The following is a 22001-nucleotide window of genomic DNA, read 5'->3' on the forward strand; positions in this document are numbered from 1 at the left end:
CGAGTGACCAGTCATTCGGTCACGGGTGCACATGTGACAAATTCGGTCACGGCCAAAATCGGGCCTGCACCCCGTCTACGGGCCTAACTATGATACCATGTTAAAGTATGCGAGCATCCAACTCCAAACCAATTGGTAATGAGTGGAGCAGCCCTTCCATATTACATTTTAAATTCATTATGCGGAAACTAGTGATGTGGGACTATTGTCCTTTCACAGTAATCTTCAAGATTAATCACGAACATAAACCAGCAGCGAAGAAATCTAGCAAAACTAAACTGTCAATAGAGAAAACAAAGAGGAATGCCCCAACACGAGCAGGCAATGGAGAAAGAAAGAGCATACAAATGAAAAAACAGCTTCTGGAACGAATGATGCAATGGCAAAAAATAAATAAATTCCAAATCCAAACCAATGACTGCAGGTATGTATACTTAATCATTATAAGGAGTATCCATATTTTTTGGGTTTTGTTTCGGTTTTACTATGTCTATTAAGATTCTTATGTAGGACTAAAGCACTAAGAACGTCCACAGTGGTGCGAGTATAATCAAAGACCAAAGACTAAAAAAAAAGATCAAATTTGAGTTTAGTCCGTCATGTGGCGTAGTGGGAAAAGAGTATATTTGGTCACGCGTTGATAAACATTACGCCTGGGATCAGGCGTTGGTAAAGATAACGCCCGAGTGGGGCGTTGGTAAAGATAACGCGCGAGTGGGGCGTTGGTATAGTATACGCTTCAGGGAAAAAAAAAATGGGGCGGAGGTATAAAGCCCGCCCCATGCAAGTTTCATAAATTGTGAAAGTGGGGCGTTAAGTATATGAACGCTCCATTTCGCGCGTTATCTTTACCAACGCCCCATCGGGCGTACATTATATCAACGCCATGTTTCAGGCGTACATTATATCAACGCCCCTTGTGTAGCGGACATTATATCAACGCCCGATAAATGGCGGAGATTATATCAACGCCCGATGTGTAGCGGAGATTATATCAACGCCCGACTATATTTGGATTTGGTCTTGATCGCAGACCAAATTTGGTCTGGATTTTACTCTTTGATCAAATTTTGATCGATGGTCTGTCCCACTACGCCAGTCCACTCGACTGAAAATTTGGGTTTACTCGTCCATTGCAGTTGCTCTAAGGGGACATATAGAAGAAGATGTAGTAGAAGTATCCCCTTTAGATACAGATGTGGAAAAAGTGTTTCACTTCTATTCAGATGTCAAAGCAGTAACCCTTTCCGGTGCCACTACACCATCAAATGCTTTGGAGGTTAATAGTTATGGCATTTACGCTGGAAGGTGAAAAAACCCACACTGTAGTCGAAAGTATCTAGTCTGATCAGGCAAAATGTATAGTAGAACTTTCGGTGATGGGGGATGCTTTGCTGGACTATATGTCTTTCCCTTGTCTTTTTTTCCTTCAATAAAAGTATTGGCATACAATGAAGAATGAAAGATTACTGCAATGGTTGAATACCTTAAGTTGGAGTATAGTTTATGACCTGAAATGTAAGTGTACTTCAGAAGCAAGAAAGTTTTGTATGAATTTAATACTGTTTTCCTTTGCGAACAAGAACGGATGTGGTCATCGATTTTTTACTTTAGTTATCCTTGGTATTCATCTTCATTTTTACCCTAGTTGCCACCATACATTTATATGGCTCTAGCTTGAGATGTTCACAAATACATAGAGTTGGTTCATTTGGATTTTGGAATTATTGGAATGTATATGCACTGATGCACACTCAAGAAATCAATGAACCCTGAACCACACACATCCAACCCCTTATTAGTAGTTCCAGAAGTTCATAAGAATTTCTTTTTGAAATGGAGAAATATGGTGGTTAAATATGGCAAAACAGTTGTGAAGCTAAATTGTTCGTTTCTCACTCTTATTCTGAAGAAAGAAGACTCGTGTACTCCAAAAGACTTTAGACCGCTAAGTCTAGTTGGAAGTGTGTACAAAATCTTATCTAAGATTCATGCTGAAAGGTTGAAGAACGTAATGCCAAAGCTTATTTCTGATTTCCAAGGGGCTTTTATTCATGAAAAACAAATTTTGGATGGAGTTTTAATTGCTAATGAATGTGTCGACAGTCGACTAAAATCTAAGAAGCCTGGAATTCTTTGCAAAATTGATATGGAGAAGGCTTTTGACAACATTAATTGGAATTCTCTTCTTCGTATTCTTCAGAAGCTAGTTTTGGTGATAATTGGATCTCTTGGATAAAGTGTGTGTTACATCTTCACACCTCTCTGTGTTGGTGAATGGAGGCTTCACAGAGAGATTCAAACCATCTAAGGGATTAAGACAAGGTGACTCCCTATCACCATATCTTTTTCTTCTAGTGGTTGAAATTTTGGGGAAGTTAATGAATGATGTTGTTCAAAGGGGTCAGATTACCGGTTTCAAAGTCGCCGAAACTGGGAGTATGATATCTCATCTCCAACTTGCGGATGATACTCTCATTTTTATTGATGCTAATTCAAATGAGGTAACTAGACTCTTTATTATCTTGGCTATGTTTGAGTCTCTAACGGGTATGAAGCTTAATTTGGACAAAAGTACCGTGATAAGCGTTGGTGCGAACGCGATTATTGAAAAATTAGCAAAGGAACTAGGCTGTAAAACAGAGACTTTGCTTATTAAATATCCTGGCATGCCAATTGGTGCAACTTCGAGATGTACTTCCATTTGGGATTCGGTTTTAGAGAAGATGACGCAAAAGCTCGCATCTTGGAAGAAGAAATTCTTGAATAAAGAAGGACCACTAGTGCTTATCAAGAGTTGTCTCGCTAGCTTACCAGTTTATTTTTTATCTCTCTTCCATTTGCCAGTTTGCGTGGAGAAGAAAATGATAAAATTGATGAGAAACTTCCTTTGGGGTGATGAGAAACTTCCTTTGGGGTGATGGCTTGGGTTAACTGGCAGATAATTAATTTGACAAAGGAGCAAGGTGGTTTGGGCGTGAAGAATTTCAGGATTGCTAACAAGACACTTCTTGCTAAATGGATATGGCGGTACACAAAGCAAAAGCAGTCTTTACGGAGAAATATTGTTCAACAGAAGACTATGGCAACCGCGGATATAATTTTGCCTGTTGAAGACAATTCAACTCAGGGTAGGAGCTTATGGCGTAATGTGACGAAGTTGGTGCCGGAAATTCATAGTTTATTTACTTTTAAAATTAGAAATGGCAGGGGTGTGAGATTTTGGATGGACAGATGATTATCGATCGGTTGTCTTAAAGACATTTTTCCGGTTATTTATAGAGCTTGTACTCATAAACAGGCTTCAATTGCCCAGATGATTAGAGACGGTCGGTGGTGTGGTAACTTTAGGCATCAGTTAAATGCCAACGAACAGATGGAATGGGACCTGTTGTGTCGAGATATTGGTCTGGTACCTACTCTAGTGTACAGAGATGATGAAGTTGATTTCACTGCCAACTACAGTAACAAATTATGCTACGATACTCTTGCTGGAAATGTCCCCGAGTGTTGCTTCTCAAAGTTTCTTTGGAAAAATTACATACCCCCGAAGGTCAATTTTCTTCTTTGGGCTATTTTTCATAACTCTCTCCCTACAAGAGTTATGCTTAGTCATAGAAGGGTTGAACTGGACAGTACGGATTTCCCTTTGTGCAATAATGCGTTGGAGTCGGCTGATCATCTGTTGTTGCACTGTTCTTATTCTTTTAAATTGTGGGATTATTTCATTAAGTCTTTGATAATCTCTTGGCCGATGTCTGGAAAGGTGTTACAGCTTTTTGAAGCTTGGGAGTGTAACGTTTTGGCCGGAAGATGTATGGAACATTTTGCGCTATGCCGTTATATGGAATGTTTGGAATGAAAGGAATCACAGGGTCTTTGGTGGGAGGCCTAAAGATATGGAAGAAGTCATTGTTCTGATTAAGGAAACGTTGGTTTTTTGGAGTTGTGATATGAATACGTTTAAGTTTCTAGATAGCAGCCAACTTATTCATAATTGGGAGCTATCTCTGCACACCTAAGCTTTTTCAGTTTTGTTTTAGTGGTCTAAGTTGTCTTTTGTTTGAGAAGCTTCTGTTGTGTCACTGCATTCTCAGTTTGTATTGGCTTCGGCTTTTCTTTTCTCTTTAATATAAATTTTTCTTTTCGAAAAAAACGTTGTGAGAATTTATATTGATTGTGCATGTTTTCGATGAAATATCCATCTTGATTAAGAACGAAGGAAGAATAGGTTTCCGAAAAATAATATGATAAAAAGAACGAGGTATGCTAAAAACTGTTAGACAGTAATATATGGCAGCTAAAAATTGGAAGCTTATTTAAAATACGGATGAATGTGTTCATGTATAGTATAGCTGAGGTTAAAGAATGGGTTAGCTGACATCATTAATGGACACATGCTTGGGCTTGGTGCTACTGGATCAAAAAAAAATTCCTTACATAAGTACCTAACGGTCCTAACCCCTCTAGGGGAATAGAGAATCATAATTTTGGGCATACCAAAATCTTTCCTCTAGGGGAATAGAGAATCATAATTTTGGGCATACCAAAATCTTTCAAGGCATACTGAATGAAGACAAAAAAGATTGTTGAATAACAAAATCAGATAACCCCTTAACCCAAATTTTTTTTAATGGCAAATCTGCCCTTTACGTATTAGTGTTAATAATCTTGATTAGTGATTAAATATTTTGTTTAGAGATTAAGATAATTTTCAGAATTATAAGAGTTGTTTAGATGAAAAATATGAGGAAAAAAAAATCAAAGTTTTGGTTTGGTTAAGAAGGAGAGAAAGAGAAGGAGAAAGTGAGAAAATTATAATTCTTGATTCAATGGAGGATGAGGAGGGTCATATATCATCTAAAAAACCTAGGAAAATACACATCAACTACACCAATGATTCCCAAATGGCTGATTTCTTAGATTATGAATCATGGTTCGGCGAAACAGGTTGAGGTTCGGCTCACATCTATGAGCCGAATCTACCAATTGATGAACGGTTCGGCTTACTGAATCTGTTTACTGCATGCGCCGAACCTATAATTTCCAATTCCCACCCTTTTGCTAGACACTAATTCGGCTTATATGAAAGTTTCATAGTAAGCCGAACAACATCCTGAATAGCCCGGAATAGAATCATTACTAATTCGGCTTACATATCCAAATTCGTATGTGCCGAACATAATTTTTTAATTTCTGGGTTGAAATATTGTTACTGGTTCGGCACATATGGAGAATATCGTATCAGCCGAAACCTCTTATGTTCAAGGTTCGGCACATAATATGATTATCGTCTGAGCCGAACATGAATTTTTTAATTTTTGGGTTAAAATATTGTTCGCGGTTCGGCACATATTGAGGATATCGTACAAGCCGAAACCTGTAAATGTTCATAGTTCGGCACATAATGTGATTATCGAATGCGCCGAACCTGAAGGACAAATGATTCGGCGTGTAACTAACATTAGAGGATAAGCCGAACTCTGTAAATTCGGCACATAACTGTTAAGCTATTCATTAAAACATGAAATTGACGGTGTCCATAACCCAATCCCAGCACCATTAAAAACAAAGTTCAGCACCTTAAAGCAAAGGTGTTTGCAACACCATAAAAGTGTACTTAAAACTTAAGAAAAAGTGTACCATAAAAGTATACATAAAAGGGCATTTAACCACGACCCCTCTTCTTAGTTCCACGACCACCTCTTCTTTCACCTTGGTCTTCATCTTCCGACGCATCATTACCGGGTTGGACGGTAGCACCAACTTGGCTTGTACCTTCACCAACTTGTCGAGACCTCTTAGTGGTAGGCCTTTGTTCGGGTTCCTCGGGTCCTTGTCCTTTGTTGATGATTGCATCCCACTTGTCGATGAGGTATTTTTGTTCTTCCACGGTCATTGTTGTTTTGCAACCAAGTTTGGCCTTCATTTTCTTCAACATCTCCCTACCCGCGGCAACCTATTTTTCATTTGAGAACAACTTATAACCATGAGGTTGAAGACATTTTTACCATAACTAATATATGAAAACAGTATAAAGTGAAGTCATTCTTACCATAACCTTGAAAGCCTTGACTACATCTTCGGAAGTAGACTTGTTGGTGATCTTGATTGGCCTCGCCTTCCCCTTATCAGATATCTTTTGACTTTTCTTATTGATAATGAAGGGATGAGAAATTTGGTTATACCAATCCATATAGCCCGGATCCTCTTCACATGGATCATCAAGTAAAGGTGTTAACTTGGACGCATCTAATGTGTGATTGTCTAAATTATTCCAACAACGGTGGGATCAGGATCATACTTTGGTTCCCAAGATGAAGTGGTGCTTTTAGTTCCCTTACCACTCTTTGGTAACAACCTGAATTTCTCGTCAAACAAAGGAACCTTTTGGACACATCCTAATTGACGGAGTACTCGCCTAGGATCGTATATAACACCCGGATACCACAATGGCCCATGATACATACCTACCGGCATATCCTCATCTTCAACAACTTCATCTTCCTCATCTTCATTCTCATATGGTTGAAAAGCGACATCATCAACACCAAGACAGACTAACGTCTCTCTCAAACTTGCCACCAACTTATTTTTGTTCCTTTTCTTGGAGTCCTCGTACGCGTACCGTGCTGCAGCTGGCTCAGTATCAACATAATCGACATCTTTCTCAAATACTTTGGCCAAGTTCAAAATTGGGAAATGGTCATATATCCACACCTGCATCGAAAGAACCACATTAAAAAATCAAAGGAATTGAATTGATAGAAACAAGTTTTACTTGGAAACATCAAATTAAGGCTAAAGTTTGCAAACTCAGAGAACTGTTCGGCTTATATGGATCAAGTATTATAAGACGAACCAAGTAAGAAAAAACTTCGGCTTAAAAGGTTTTATGGTTATAAGCCGAACCATACTCTGAACTCCCAAAATTTACCTGGAGCAAAGTGAAGTTCCCTCCGATGTTTGTACTTGTCAACCTAGACGCGATGGCAAGTTGGTCCAGCAGGTAAGCGAGCGTAGTCGTTCCCCAAGCAAACTTGTTACAAGTTTCAAGATTCTTTACCAATTGGAGATAATTAGCATTTACCTTGTTTCCGGTAGTGTCGGGAAAGATGTCTCTACCAAGAGTATAAAGCAAGTAGGCAGTTCCGGTTTGCTTCACTTTGACGGGATCCATTATCAACAAACCTTGTGTGCCTCTTTCCTTTGTGTTCTCAAACTCCCTTTTCAAGTTAGTCAACTTGATCTTCTTATTCTTCTTATTTCTGCCACCTGGTATGAAAACGGTATCGACATCTTTAACTGATCGACAAAACTCCAACTCAGTTTTCATTGAACCCCAACCAAGGCATTCCAGGTACAAATTGTATAGCTCATCCCAACTCATGTCATAAAAACCAGCATCCACACTTACACCCCTTGCTTTAAGACCTGTAATCTTACTAGACTCATCAGGAGTGATTGACATCTCTCCAAAAGGTAATTGAAATGTGTAAGTTTCTGGACAAAAGCGCTTGGTAAATGCAGAGGCCGACACAGGAATGTGGCAAACCATTCCGGAAGACCATGAGGCAAACCATCTGATCGAGGTGTAATTACGTCATCTTCATCAGGAATGTGTAAACCAGTGATCCGTCGATCATCATCGTTCTTCTCTTTCTCGGGTTCTGCCACCTTCTTACCTTTCTTGTCTTTCTTGGGTTTTCCTTGGGGTTGTGTTTCTTGATGAACTTCTTGATTATCATAAACTTCTTCATCTTCAGCTATTCCTTCTTCTTGTCTTTCAATTCTTACTTCTTCTAAAGTTCCTCCTCTACCTCCCGCTCCCAATTTTTTCTTACCTCCTCCTCTAGGATCGGGAGTTTTAGAAGTAGAAGGTGTTACCTCCATCTTCTTCCTCTTTGTAGCTGCATTGGTCCTGACACAAGTATGAAAGTTATAAGACTAATTCGAACAACAAAGAGATTTGGAAAGCCAAAAACTTGTAAGAAAATAAGAAGGCTCGGCTTACCCGAAATAACACATATGAGCCGAATCATGTCTTGAAATTTTTATTAGCTTACACAGAGAGTGGATCGGCTCATACCACAAAACAATTATAAGCCGATCCCATATATTCGGCTCACAACCGATACCGTCGAATAAGCCGAATCTATGATTATGAACTCAAACATGTATTCGGCGCAAAACTAATACAACCATACAAGCCGATCCTAAGCACATGCAAAAATTCTGAAATTCAAACAACAATTATTCGGTACAAAACTAATACTACCATACAAGCCGATCCTACGCACATGCAAAATTATTAGCCGATCCTATATATTCGGCTCACAACCGATACCGTCGAATAAGCCGAATCTATGATTATGAACTCAAACATGTATTCGGCGCAACATGATATCATATAAATAAGCCGATCCTACACACTAGTAAAATTTATGAAATTTTAACAATGATATTCGGCGCAACCCTAATACTATCGAATAAGCCGAATCTAGACTTATGAATTCAAACATTTATTCGGCACAAAACTAGTACTACCATATGAGCCGATCCTATACACATGCAAAAATTCTGAAATTCAAACAACAATTATTCGGCACAAAACTAATACTACCATACAAGCCGATCCTACGCACATGCAAAATTTCTGAAATTCACAAAACATATTCGGCACAAAACTAACACCGTCAAATAAGTCGATCCTAAATATAAGTCTCTGTGTCACCAAGTTCGGCTCAAAACGGATTTCAGATATACGCCGAGCCGTTCAAATGCACTTTCAGGGTTCAATTTCAAGAACAGCTCGGCGCACATCTAAGATTTGTTTTGCGCCGAACCATACCCTGTAACCGCCGCAGAAACATGATTTTGACGAATTAAATCAATCAAACCAATCAAAAACATCAAATACGAGATAGGTTTGTAAAACTAACCTTCTTATTCTCATTTGTGGAGTTGGTTTTTCTTCAATCTCTTCTTCCGGTTGATTTTGTGGTTGATTTTGAGTTTCTTCTTCACTCTCTAAATCTTCTTCTTCTTCAATGGGTTGTTCAATCGCTCGATTAGAACGAGATATTGGCTTACGGCGAACCATTATGTAGATGAGTTTAATCGTCGACTAAATTTTCACGAATCGACGATTAAATTTCCGCGATGATACGATGAAAAAAAAAAGAAGAAGAAGGGTTCGGCTGTTGTGGAGGAGGAAGAAGAAGGGGTTAGGGATATGAAACTGATTTTGGTTTATTGATTATAGGTTTTTGTATTAGGGATAGGGATAGATTAGTAGTAATTTAGAGAATTTAAGGGCATATAGGTAATTGAACCACCCCAGAGGTACCCCTTATAAGATCACCCAAGTTAGGACTAGTCCTTTGTATGCCTTGAAAGTTTTAGGCATTCCCGGATGGAGCTGTTAAATCTGAATAGAATCTCCAATTCTTATTAGGCTGGTCACTCACTACTGATATACTGTCTCTGTCCTCTTTCCAAGCTCCAGTGATAATCCCCATGAAACCTGAGCATCTCATCAATCATCCAACTCTAATATTATTAGGAAAATGCAAATCCTTAACCACACTGAAAAAAATCCATGCTCAAATGATCACAACAGGTCTAATACTTCATACATTCCCTCTTAGTAGAATCCTTCTCTATTCATCGACTCTTTCATTAACTTACTCTCTCACAATCTTCAACCAAATTATAAAGCCATCAATCTTCTTATTCAATACTCTTATATCTTCATTTGCTTCTAATAAAAATCCCCAAATTTCTTTCTCTCTATACTCTCAAATTCTATCTCATAAAACTCTAAAACCAAATAATTTCACTTACCCATCTCTGTTTAAAGCTTGTGGTTCTCATCCATCATGGCTTCATCATGGTAGAGCTATTCATACTCATGTCTTGAAATTTCTTGAACCCAATACAGTTGATAATTTTGTTCAAGCTTCTTTGGTTAATTTTTACTCTAAGTTTGGTAATTTGGGTTTGTCTAGATGTTTGTTTAATCAAATTAAGAAACCAGATTTAGCTACTTGGAATTCTATCTTATCTGCTTATGCTAATCCAACTACTACAACTTCTGTTGATGAACAGGATACGACTAGTTTATCAATTGAAGTTTTGTGTTTGTTCAATGAAATGTTGTTAGCACAGTGTAGGCCTAATGAAGTCACATTCGTTGCTGTAATTACTGCTTGTGCTAAGTTAGGAGCTTTTACTCAAGGCTCATGGGCTTATTCTTACATATTGAGGAACAATCTTAAGCTAAATCGTTTCGTTGTTACCTCATTGATTGATATGTTTGCGAAATGTGGGTGTCTTGATTTTGCGAAGCAACTGTTCGATCAAATTCCTGAGAAGGATGTATTATGTTATAATGCGATGATTCGGGGATTCGCAGTGCATGGATATGGTCACCAAGCACTTAACCTGTTCAATAAAATGAAAGTCGACAAGGTACAACCGGATGAGGTAACATTTGTAGTTGCGCTGTGTGCTTGTGCACATGTTGGATTGGTTGAGGATGGTTATAATTGTTTTAATTCCATGAAAGATGTTTATGGGATCGAACCAAAACTTGAGCATTACGCGTGCCTAGTGGACCTCTTGGCTCGTGGTGGGCGTCTTGATGAGGCTCACAGAACGATTTCACTGATGCCAATGAAGCCTAATGTGGTTCTATGGAGGTCTTTACTAGGAGCATCAAGGGTTCATGAAAATTTGGGGTTAGGGGAACTGGCACTGAGAAACTTGATAGAATTAGAACCAAGAACTAGCGGGAACTATGTGCTCTTATCAAATATGTATGCAAAGATAAATAGATGGGATAGTGTAAAGGAAGTGAGAAAGGCGATGAAGAATTTGGGTGTAAGTAAATTGCCTGGTTCTAGTTTGATTGAGATTGATGGAGTCTTGCATGAGTTTTTGATGGGAGATAAAACACACCCAAATTCAAAGGAAATTTATGTGAAGCTTGAAGAGATTAGTAAGAGATTAAATGCATATGGGCATAAGTCAATTATAAACGAAGTTTTGTTTGACATCGAAGAAGAGGAGAAGGAAGGTGCTCTTAGTTATCATAGTGAAAGGCTTGCAATTGCTTTTGCACTTATACAGGCACCTAGTAATTCAAGTGTACCGATTAGAATTATAAAAAATCTTCGGGTTTGTAGCGATTTTCATGAAAGTACTAAGCTTATATCGAAAATATATGGGAGAGGGATAATTGTTAGAGACAGAAATCGGTTTCACCATTTTAAAGACGGGACTTGTTCTTGCTTGGATTACTGGTGAAACTAATTTGTTTAAATGATATTTTATATCAGTAGGTTGTGTTGCGGATAACAGTGATGAGCATGAGTACCGCGACGAAGATGAAACTGGGAGGCCAACACGGATAACAGTGAAACTGGTACTGTTGATAAAAATACAGAAATGATGAAACCTCTCAGGTTTCTGATACGTTAAAAGTCCAGCTCCATGGGGGTGTTAATAATGGTGGAGAACATATAGAATGACTGCAAAGTTCTCATGGATATTTGTGGACAGTTTCATGATCTTGCAGAACTTCTCCGAATTGGAGGAAAGTGTCCAGATACCAGTTACTTGTTTATGGGTGATTATGTGGATCGAGGGTATTATTCTATTAGCGAATTACCATTCTTCGAGGAAACCATGAAAGTCGAAAGATAACACAGGTTTATGGGTTTTACGAGAAATGCCTATGGAGGTATGGCAATGCTAATGTGTGGATAAACCTTCATGGATCTCTTCAACTTGTTTTCATTGACAGCTTCGGTTGAATTGGAAATATTATGTTTGCACTGTGGACTGTCTCCGTCAATACAGACCCTTGAAACATACAGAATTTGTACAGTGTTCGAGAAGTTCCTCACCTGAAGGGCCTATGTGTGACCTCCTATGGTCTGACCCTGATGACTGAAGTGGATGGGGTATTTCACCCCTTGGAGATGGATATACTTTCAGCCAAGACCTATCTGAGCAATTTAACCATGCCAACAATTTAAAGCTGGTTGCAAGAGTGCACAACTTGTCCTGGAGGACTCAACTGGGGACACGAACCAAAAGTGGCTACCAAAATTTAGTGCACCTAACTATTGCTGCCGTTGCGGAATATGGCATATATCTTGGAAGCTAATGACTGCAGAGGCCAGAGGGCACAAATCCATTAAGTTTGAGCCAGCTCTAAGGAGAGGAGAACCAAATGCGACTTAGAGAACTCTTGACTACTTTACTTCAACTAGGCACAAGTTTATTGCTGATCTTGCTTGTTGACCCATTGACCTCAAAATGAGGTGGCTCCATTCCCCATTCTTGTTTAGAGGTCTCTGTATTTTTACCTCCTATGCCTTTGCTCTGGAACTAGTACTAGTTTACTATTGTAATGGGTATCCTTGCGAACAGTGGCAGTGGAGCTGGCAATTCTGCGGCAGCATGTAACATTTTGCAGCAAAAATGAAGCAATCAAGGACAAAGAGGTGCAACTATCCCAGTTTGCCCAACTAACTTCTACAGGTTATTTATACATATTTTTGCACAAAATCACTTACCCATGCCTTTTATTCATATTTTGCCCCACACACATGGTGAGATACCTTCAATCCTGGCCAGGAATTTTTGCAGTCAACACACCACTGTTCTATTGGATTTCTTGGGCTTCCAATCTACTGGAGCCAATGTGACAAACCCGATAAAACGCTTCGTATCCAAACTGGTTCCGTAATTGAACTGACCAAGGAGAACTCTAGTACAACAGGTGTCATAAATATGAGACAGACCGTACACCGAAGTTACAGTATATCACTCCCATTTCTGGCCAAAATAGCGCGAACCCTTAAAAAGTTGAAAATCTCATTTCAAATTTCAAATCTCATTTGAAAACCAAAAATTTTCTTTTCCTTTCTGCTTCTTGAGAGAAAGAGAGAGAGAGTAAAAAGCTAGGGTTTCAGTGAAGAGGTCGATTTCGAGAAATTTCAATGGCAGAAGTTATTAAAGGGAGTAGTAGAAAACGAAGGGGAAAGACAACAACTGAAGCTTTAAGTACAGATAAAAGAAAGAGAGAAGAGGATGATCTAGATCTTAATCTTTCTAGGTAGTACTCTTTCTCTCTTTCAGTAATTTCAATTCTCGGATCTGTTTATGAAAGATCTATTGAATAATATTTTGTTTTATGATTTTATTTTATTTTTGATTTTTTTTCAGTGATATTCAAGGAATTATTGCAGCACTGCAAAATATTAGAGAAAAAGCTCATAAAGATGATAAGAAGAAGAGTGAAGAAACGATTGCTAGGTAACATCTCTTTTTGTTTTAATGATTTTCAGATCTGAAAATTGCGACAAAGGGAAAACCGGTTTCGGATTTGATTTTATTTGAAGAATTTAGGGATTTGATGTGTTATAATTTCCTCTTAAGCTTCCAATTCGGTTTGATTTTGTTTATATCTGATTTTTATTGAAGAAATTGTGGTGTGATTTTCATGGTTTGAACTTATTTTCTGAATCAGTGTGTCTTCAGAAGTCAAGACAATACTAACTGATGCAAAATCAAAACTCGAGAAAGAACGGTGAGACCTTGAACAATTTTATGTTCTTTAGATCTGATTGTGTATTTGGTTTCGTCACTCTCTCGTAAGTTGTCTTATGATGTTTTCAACTACAGGCAGACTTTTGTGAAGGCACTTTCAAAGAGTTCTAAAGAGGTATAAACAGATAAAATTCTGTTAATGTTTTGGGTTTATAGACAGTTAAATTATGAGTAGAGATCTTGAGTATGCTGGTTCTGGTGGATTATATTTATATGGTTTGCTTGAATTGCAGTGTGAGAACTCTCTCAAGGATGAGTTTGCCAAGTTCCAGTCAGTTTATGAGAAATTTTCTAAGGAGAAAGCAGCACATTTGCAGGCGTTTGAAGGTAACTGTCTTTAAGAATAGGAGATTTCATTTGCTGGTAGATTGTTGTTTGAACTTTGGTAATGTCAAAATTAACATTACAGTAGCAAATGTTTCGCTGGGAAAAAATTATCTTACCAGGAAATCATTGCTGTTCATCTCAAAATGTTAGCCTAACTGGTTCGAAAAATGAGATTCATTAATAACTATGCCACTCATTTTGGAAATCACACTGAATCTTTAACTAGCGGAGTGTACTCGTTGCTTCTGACCAATGTAGTCATCCATTTCAATAAATCTCTTTAGGTAACTAGGTTTGTTCTCAGAACAAGATGACTGATATTCTCGATATAGCTGTAATTGGTATTCTTGAAAGGGTCAAATTAACAGGAAAAGCAAAGTTGCTAAAATGAGTCTCGCACTTTTATGACTATCGACTATTTGATTGGCTTGTGATGAATTTAAACACTTACTCATCAGCTTAACTGTAGACCAGATTTTCTGTTGTTGTCTACCAGTTTACTGGCATTTTTCTTTGCTTAGCTAATTTAAGCATTTTGGTTGCTATAATTACCTCTTTGATAGAAGTGATAGAAAACCAGAATCAATGTGACCTAGGTATAATTGCAAAGAAATCCACTGCTGCAGTGTTTGTGCTACAACCCCACTAGTGCCTTGCATAAAGTGGCTCGAAATGGGAGCACTGATTGTGTATACTTGTACCTACAGAATGATATGCTCTCTAATTGAGAACAAAAACCTGAAACCATTTACTCCACTCTCTAAGTTGGAGACAAGAAGTTGAATTATGATTGTCTTTTTACAGATATATTCTCCAAATTTGACAATGAAAAGGAAAAGCTGTACCTTCGTTATGAACAACAGAGTGAGTGACATAATCTTTCTCAATAACTTTAACTCTTTGTTCTGTCTGAACTTTATTCTACATGTTGATTTAGGAAATTTATTATTTATCTATGTTGCAGGGAAGAAAGAAAAGAGTATGTTATCTGAAATGGAGAAAACCTGTGCTGATAAAATCACAGCAGCTGAAGAATCTCTAAAGAAGAAAAAGAAGGTAACTGAGCATACCACAGAAGCAAATTCTAATGCAAATCTATGTAGAGATCATAGCAGAATTAAATCTTTCATATATTTTCGAAAAGCAGGACGACAAATCTTTCAGCATTTTACGCAAATCTCTCGGCTCATTCCTGGATGGTGCCTCAGATGATGATTTCCCGGCTGATGAATGTATATGAGTTCTGAAAACATCCTGAAAATTCCTCATCCCTAGTTACTTTCAGTAAGTATTAGGTTCTAACTTCTAAATACTCTGGTTTCTTATAGTTCTATTAAAATGTTATAGGACTCCGCTTTTACCATTTTTACATCCCCAAGCTTTAAAAGGTCACTACTCATTTACATGTTATATCTGTAAGACTGTAACTATCTACAAGTATAAGTATTATTACGTACTGAATATGCAACAGTTTAAGTTTCGGTGCATTATGGTATATTGATCCGATTAAAGAGATTTGATATTATGGAGAATAGGAAAACTTAGTAAGATCTTCTCAACAGGTTTGTTAGTGTTTATGAATTCTTCTGAACCTTGGAACTTGGTAGAGCGCCCTCTCTAGCTTCTATTTAATCATTTACCTTACAATCACAGAAGTTATAGTCTATCTGGAACAACCAGCTCACAAACACACATAATTTCCCAGCTAGCCTTCCAAATGCACAGAAAGAGACATGAACCGAAGCTGAACTTAGATGAATGGACAATGGAGATGCAATTACGAACCCCGCTTTAAAGCGCAATTAACAAAGGGAACATAAATCAAATAAGTTAATTAACCCTCTCAATATCATCACGAGTACAGAGGTAACAAACCTTGTCAATTCCTGTTCCCCCAACTGACCAAGTGGCCGCCACTCTTAGGATTCCTCTTGTAGCACCCATTGGCAGCGTTTTTGTTTTTGCCAAGGGTTTTTTTTATCTTTTCATCTCATCACTAGTAGTAGTCTTTAAGTGAAGTGTCATTAAGTGCCAATGCTGGTAATCATTTGTACTGCGTCAAAATCTCTAAAAATATCTTTATATTACTAATACTAATGTTGTGTCTGTACCAGGGACGGACCCAGGAAAGATAAATTTCCTTTGCAAAAAAAAAAAAAAAACTTGGTTGTGGACTGGGAAGCCTACCCAGGCTAAAGCCCCCTTTAGCCCAGCTGTTGGTCCGTCATTGGACTCTGTACTAGGGGAACGAAAATTGGTTTCCTGATGCTTCAATTGTCCTGCAGATACCATTTGGGAAAATCTTAACAACTAAGATGATCGTGTCCTGATTTTTCTTTTGGTATTGTTATGTGCTGGTATTATGGACGATTTCGAAAAGCCGTACTCTTGATTTTGCTCTCGAGGACAAGAACAAATTTTAGGGGCGGAGAATTGTTTTGTGCTAATAAGTAGAAGCCGAGCCTTTTCAAATGTTATGTCCACAGATAGATGGAATGTCTCTCCCACTCGCATATATTTTCTCGCATCCGATAGAATTACATCTATGGTAGAGAGCCCTTTGCCCGCTCATTAGCAAACCTTGAACCTGTTTGACGGGTTGGAGTGGAGCCGGCTCAAAGTAAAACTCTTATCCTAATTACTCCACCTAAAAGTGATCCGATATTTAACCACGGGATAAAAGTCAAAGTAAATAACACCTGCACATGAATCTTGAAAAACCCTAATTCCCATGAGAAGAAACAATAATGCCAAGCATTCCTCGAGAGATAGAAAAAGAAATTTTATTAAGGATACGAGTGAAATCCATCTTACGTTTCAAGTCCGTATGCAAGAATTGGTATAAGTCAATTTGTAGTCCTGAATTTGTCGAGGATCATCTTATTATTGCCAACAAAGACCCTAAACTCATGATCAGATCAAATGTCCGAAGCCATAGTTGCTTTCACTCCTTAGATTTTGATGCAATCTTATCAGCGTCAGCATCATCATCGTGGTGCAAGTGCGGCGGAGTGATTCCAATGGATGATCCAGTGAAAGAATTAAAAGGAGTTACTTTCAGTACAGTTTTGGGATCTTGTAATGGCTTGCTTTGAGACAGAATGGATAAATGGTGAATATCTTCCACAAAACTTGTGGAGATGAAACACTTCTATTTATATTAGAGATAAGTACATTATGAAACTGAAAATTGTTATGATCCTAGTAAATAGCAAAGACCTGACTAGATTACTTGGACTCAGTAACAATTGTAGTAGCTGGCAAAGTATCTTGCGGAAGACCTGGGCTAACACCCTCCCTCAAGTTGAACCGGAGTTGACGAATGTTCAACTTGTCTCGGATTAGTTGGAACCTTGGTGAAGACAGTCCTTTGGTGAAGATATCTGCCAGCTGATCCTTGATGCTGATAAAACGCACATGTAGTTGTTTACGAGATACTCTTTCCCTCACAAAGTGATAGTCTATTTCTATGTGCTTTGTGCGTGCATGGAATATAGGGTTAGCTGTGAGATATGTTTCCCCTAGATTGTCACACCACAAAGTAGGTGGAGGACACCTAACCCCCAACTCTAGCAGCAACGACTGAATCCATATAAGTTCTGAAGTAGCAATGGCTACACCACGATACTCTGCCTTTGTGCTCGATTTTGAAACGGTTTTCTGTTTCCTTGCACTCCAGGAAATGAGATTGCCTCCAAAGAAGATACAATAACCACTTGTGGATCGCCGATCATCAAGACTGCCTGCCCAGTATGCATCGGAATAAGCATGCAGTGTATAATCCTGACTAGGTTTAATGAAGACACTAAAGTCTATTATATGCTTCAAATACCGTAGGATTCTCTTAACTAGCTCCCAGTGTTCCACATACGGCTCATGCATATACTGACAGGCTTTGTTGACAGCCACAGATATGTCAAGCCGTGTGATATGCAAATACTGCAGCGCCCCGACAACACTTCTATACAGAGTGGAATCCTCAAACCTTGTAGAACCCACTTTGTGCAGCTTTGCATTAGCAGCCATAGGAGTGATAACTGGCTTGATGCCATCCAACTTTGTGCGTCGTAATAAGTCTGAGATATACTTTCTTTGGGAAAGCACCAGAGACCGTCCTTGCTGCAAAACTTCAACACCCAATAAGTAAGACAACACCCCCATATCTTTGATAGCAAACTCATGACCTAGATCAGTAATTAAGTTTGCAACTAGGTGTGAGTCAGAACCAGTTACAATGATGTCGTCCACATAAACCAGTACATACGTTACTGAGATGCCTTTGATTTGAACAAATAACGAAGAGTCTGCAATGGAGGCTGTGAATCCTAGCTTCAACAGATGATTACTTAGACGAGAGAACCAAGCACGTGGAGCCTGTTTAAGGCCATAAAGCGATTTGTGTAATTTGCATACATGCGTAGGATAGTTAGGATCTATATAACCAGCAGGCTGCTTCATGTAGACCTCTTCCTCTAAGATATCTTGAAGAAAAGCGTTTTCTACATCGAGCTGTCTTAGAGTCCATCCTCTCATTACTGCTAGGGAAAGTACTAGCCTGATTGTACATGGCTTAATGACAGGAGAAAAGGTTTCCTCGTAATCTATACCTTGTTGCTGGTTGAAACCCTTTGCTACTAACCGCGCTTTGTAACGCTGTATTGAGCCATCTGGATTTCTTTTAATTCGAAAAACCCACTTGGATCCAACGATATTCATCCCTTCTTTATATTCAACCAAGGTGCAGGTGCCATTTTGAATTAAAGCATTTATCTGCACGTCCATAGCATCACGCCATTCTGGAATTTGACAAGCTTTAGAGTAACAAGTAGGTTCCATGAAGTCCTGATCAAGAAGTGGATGCTTAGTGGCAATCAGACAGAGCTTTTGTATTGGTTTTGAAATCCCATCTTTGGCTCTAGTGATCACTGTATGTACTGGAGCATCTAAACCATGAGCCGGCCCGTTGCCACCCTAGTCTTGTGATGTTTGATGTGATGGTAACACTGGTGATGAAGCCAGAGACTGCTGAGGGGTGACACCCTGTAGAATCGTCGGTAAGTGTTGATGTGCATCAGTAGGCAGTACATTTTGGTCAGGCTGCACTAACAATGTTCGATGTTGTGTGAAAATGGAAGACCCAAAAATATCAGTACTTGTTTCTTGAATATCAGAACTTACCTCGGGAGAACGCTGTTGGGAATGAGAGAATGGGAATATGTGTTCTTCAAAACGAACATGTCTCGATATATATTGCCGATTTGTTGGTAGATGAAGGCAAATGTAACCCTTATGAGCCGAACTATATCCTAGAAAAATACAGGGGAGAGATCTAGGTTCTAGTTTGTTGGCATTATATGGTCTAAGACATGGATATGCCAAGCAACCAAAAACACGCAGAAATAAATAGTCTGGTTGTTTGCCAAAGAGTAACTCAAGTGGTGTTTTTTGACTAGATGACAGATTTGGTGTCTTGTTAATGAGATAACAGGCCGTGGTAAAAGCCTCTGACCAAAAATCTTTTGGAAGATGTGCATGAAATAATAAAGCTAGACCACTTTCTGTGATGTGTTTGATCCTTCTTTCTGCTAGACCGTTTTGAGCTGAAGTATGAGGACAGGAGAAACGATGCACTATGCCTGAGTTGTTTAGATAAGAAGACAGTTTCTTGTATTCTAATGCATTATCAGACTGGAATACTTTTATTTTATGACCCGTGAGATTTTCTACTTGTTTATGAAACTGACAGAAGATATTAAAAACAGCAGATCTTTGCACTAAAGGATAAATCCATGTATAATGAGAGTAAGCATCCATGAATACCAGAAAATAACGAAATCCATTACGAGAAGTTTTTGGGGATACCCAAATATCAGAAACAATAAGACTCAAAGGAGTATCATAAATGGTAGTACTAGGAGTAAATGGAAGACGCCTACTCTTGCTTACATGACAAGAGTGACAGAAGCCAAAACTCTTATTTTGAACTGGAAGGGAAAACTGCTTGACAACTCTAGAAACCGTGCTCAACATTGGATGTCCAAGCCGCTGATGCCATACTGGAATACTTGCAGAGAGAAAAGTTGAGGGAGATAGTGATGGTTTCATGCCACTTAAAGTATCCAGCACATATAGTCCATTCTCATTCCTTCCTGATAGCAGCGTTGCTCCCGTGATTTTGTCCTTCACAACAAACAGATTAGTGTGAAACTCAAAATATACATTATTATCCCTGCAAAACTGATGAACAGATAGCAGATTCTTTTTGATTTGTGGCACATGATAGACATTATTCAATGCAAACTTTCGATTACTAGAATTGAACTCAGTGTTACCAATGTGTGCTATTTGGAGAGCATTACCATTACCAACTCTCACTTGGTCAGGTCCATCATATTCATGAGGAATACACAAATTCTGAGCATCAGCAGTCATATGATTTGTCGCACCCGTATCTGTGACCCACTGAGCATTAGTGGCATCAGGAAAAGCAACATAAGCTTCAGCAGGCCTTTGCTGATTGTCAGTGCTTCTATCATAGCGGAACCAGCAACGATCTGCTGTGTGATTCCTCTTCTTGCAAATTTGACAGTACACATCCCCTTGAGAAGGACCACGTTGCTGGTAAGGAGGACGACGATTGTTGTTGTTTGGTGGCTGTCGTCTAGGTTGATTGTTGTGCATCCTAGGTGGATCTCTGCTGGATGATGCTGAATTAGAAGTTACAAGATTTGGAATGGGTTGTGATTCCTGTGATAGTTGATTTTCTTGACGCATCTCATAAGTAAGAAGATGAGACTTAAACGTCTGGATATCCATATTATCAGCAGTACCCAACACAGTAACTATTGGATCATAAGACTGGTTTAACCCATTACAAATGGATTATTTCATCTCATTAGTAGGAACTGTGTAACCAGTTGCTGCAAGTTCATCAAACAATCGTTTAGCTTCATTTAAATAAGCTTTCAAAGACTTATTACCTTTGGATAAGTTATGCAGTTTCTTTTTGAGATTCATCTGGTGAGCAAACGTCTTAGGTGCAAACTCAGTTTCCAGCGCATCCCATATTGCTTTCGAAGTATCCAGCTTTGCAACAACACTTAGAACTTCTGGTGTAAGGGTTGAGTTAAGCCAACCAATGATTAATGCATCTTGTGCTTCATAGGCAGTGAAGGCAGGATTGATCTCATCACTGTCTGGTAGAGTGCGATCTGGCACTTCTTTGGATCCATCAATGAATCCAGTTATCCCATGCCCCTTTAAGATAGGTTTGAATTGAGATTTCCATAATATGTGATTGGTTTCTGTGTGTTTTAGAGTTACTAAATGATGTATTTGAACTTGTCGAAGATTGATTGTTGTATCTGCCATATCTGACGCTGTGAGTAGATTGTTGGTTCTTCACTTTTTTTTTGTTATTTGATATTTGCGGAAGGTGAACTTGGATCAAGATCCTGATACCAAGACAGAATGGATAAATGGTGAATATCTTCCACAGAACTTGTGGAGATGAAACACTTCTATTTATATTAGAAATAAGTACATTATGAAACTGAAAATTGTTATGATCCTAGTAAATAGAAAAGACCTGACTAGATTACTTGGACTCAGTGACAACTGTAGTAGCTGGAAAAGTATCTTGCGGAAGACCTGGGCTAACAGTTTAGGTACCATCGGCAGTAATCCACTAATTCTTTGGAACCCATCAACTAGAGAATATAAGGTAATTATACCACCATATTACCATATGTTGCTTTCCTATGGGTTTGGTTATGATAGCAAAAATAACGATTACAAGTTGGTATGCATAGATTCGATTTATTTTCATGCATTCACGTTAAAAACAGGTTCATGGAGAAAAGTCAACACCTTCCCCTGTGTGAATCTTGGGGAACGAGTAGGTTTGCTTCTAAATGGTGCTCTTCATTTTACACAACCTACTAAGAGCCTCGGCGAATTCTCCAAAGCCATAGTTGCTTTTCATATTAGCAGTGAGAAGTTCATGAAATTGCCTTTCCCAAAAGAATTTATCATAAGCCAAACTGATAGCA

The 22001-nt window shown here is 38.6% G+C and overlaps 4 protein-coding genes and 1 pseudogene across 5 annotated transcripts; all 5 read left to right on the forward strand.

Moving 5' to 3' along the window:
- Nucleotides 1-2381: 2381 nt before the first annotated feature.
- On the forward strand, nt 2382-2921 carry LOC113272426. Its single transcript, XM_026522261.1, has one exon. It carries the CDS (start codon nt 2382-2384, stop codon nt 2919-2921), a length of 540 nt encoding a protein of 179 aa, XP_026378046.1.
- Nucleotides 2921-3862, forward strand: LOC113272427. The gene is made up of 2 exons (XM_026522262.1): nt 2921-3214; nt 3302-3862. Exons 1-2 carry the CDS (start codon nt 2921-2923, stop codon nt 3860-3862), a joined length of 855 nt encoding a protein of 284 aa, XP_026378047.1.
- A 5612-nt stretch (nt 3863-9474) lies between these two features.
- LOC113275288 (pentatricopeptide repeat-containing protein At5g43790-like) lies at nt 9475-11321 on the forward strand. Its single transcript, XM_026524772.1, has one exon. It carries the CDS (start codon nt 9520-9522, stop codon nt 11308-11310), a length of 1791 nt encoding a protein of 596 aa, XP_026380557.1. The 5' UTR covers nt 9475-9519; the 3' UTR covers nt 11311-11321.
- Nucleotides 11322-11530: 209 nt separating this feature from the next.
- On the forward strand, nt 11531-12312 carry LOC113275289 (annotated as a pseudogene).
- A 563-nt stretch (nt 12313-12875) lies between these two features.
- LOC113275290 (titin homolog) lies at nt 12876-16402 on the forward strand. 2 transcript variants are annotated; one of them, XM_026524774.1, is made up of 9 exons: nt 12876-13129; nt 13240-13329; nt 13544-13603; nt 13699-13738; nt 13857-13950; nt 14755-14814; nt 14915-15006; nt 15098-15234; nt 16065-16402. In XM_026524774.1, the coding sequence occupies exons 1-8, from the start codon at nt 13014-13016 to the stop codon at nt 15188-15190; spliced, it is 645 nt and encodes a 214-aa protein (XP_026380559.1). In that variant the 5' UTR covers nt 12876-13013; the 3' UTR covers nt 15191-15234; nt 16065-16402. The 2 variants fall into 2 exon arrangements, with proteins under 2 accessions (XP_026380559.1, XP_026380558.1); XM_026524773.1 differs by lacking the exon at nt 16065-16402 and having other exon boundaries at nt 15098-15402.
- The last annotated feature ends 5599 nt before the right edge of the window (nt 16403-22001 follow it).

The sequence above is a fragment of the Papaver somniferum genome, chromosome 4 (genome assembly GCF_003573695.1).
Source record: "Papaver somniferum cultivar HN1 chromosome 4, ASM357369v1, whole genome shotgun sequence".
Lineage (NCBI taxonomy): Eukaryota > Viridiplantae > Streptophyta > Magnoliopsida > Ranunculales > Papaveraceae > Papaver > Papaver somniferum.

Coding starts and splice junctions, on each gene's coding strand:
- LOC113272426 (XM_026522261.1), top strand. CDS start 2,382: ATGAATGATGTTGTTCAAAGGGGTCAGATTACCGGTTTCAAAGTCGCC.
- LOC113272427 (XM_026522262.1), top strand. CDS start 2,921: ATGGCTTGGGTTAACTGGCAGATAATTAATTTGACAAAGGAGCAAGGT. Junction 3,215..3,301: donor AAATTAGAAATGGCAGGGGT/GTGAGATTTTGG, acceptor ACTCATAAACAG/GCTTCAATTGCCCAGATGAT.
- LOC113275288 (XM_026524772.1), top strand. CDS start 9,520: ATGAAACCTGAGCATCTCATCAATCATCCAACTCTAATATTATTAGGA.
- LOC113275290 (XM_026524774.1), top strand. CDS start 13,014: ATGGCAGAAGTTATTAAAGGGAGTAGTAGAAAACGAAGGGGAAAGACA. Junction 13,739..13,856: donor TTTCAAAGAGTTCTAAAGAG/GTATAAACAGAT, acceptor CTTGAATTGCAG/TGTGAGAACTCTCTCAAGGA. Junction 14,815..14,914: donor CCTTCGTTATGAACAACAGA/GTGAGTGACATA, acceptor TCTATGTTGCAG/GGAAGAAAGAAAAGAGTATG.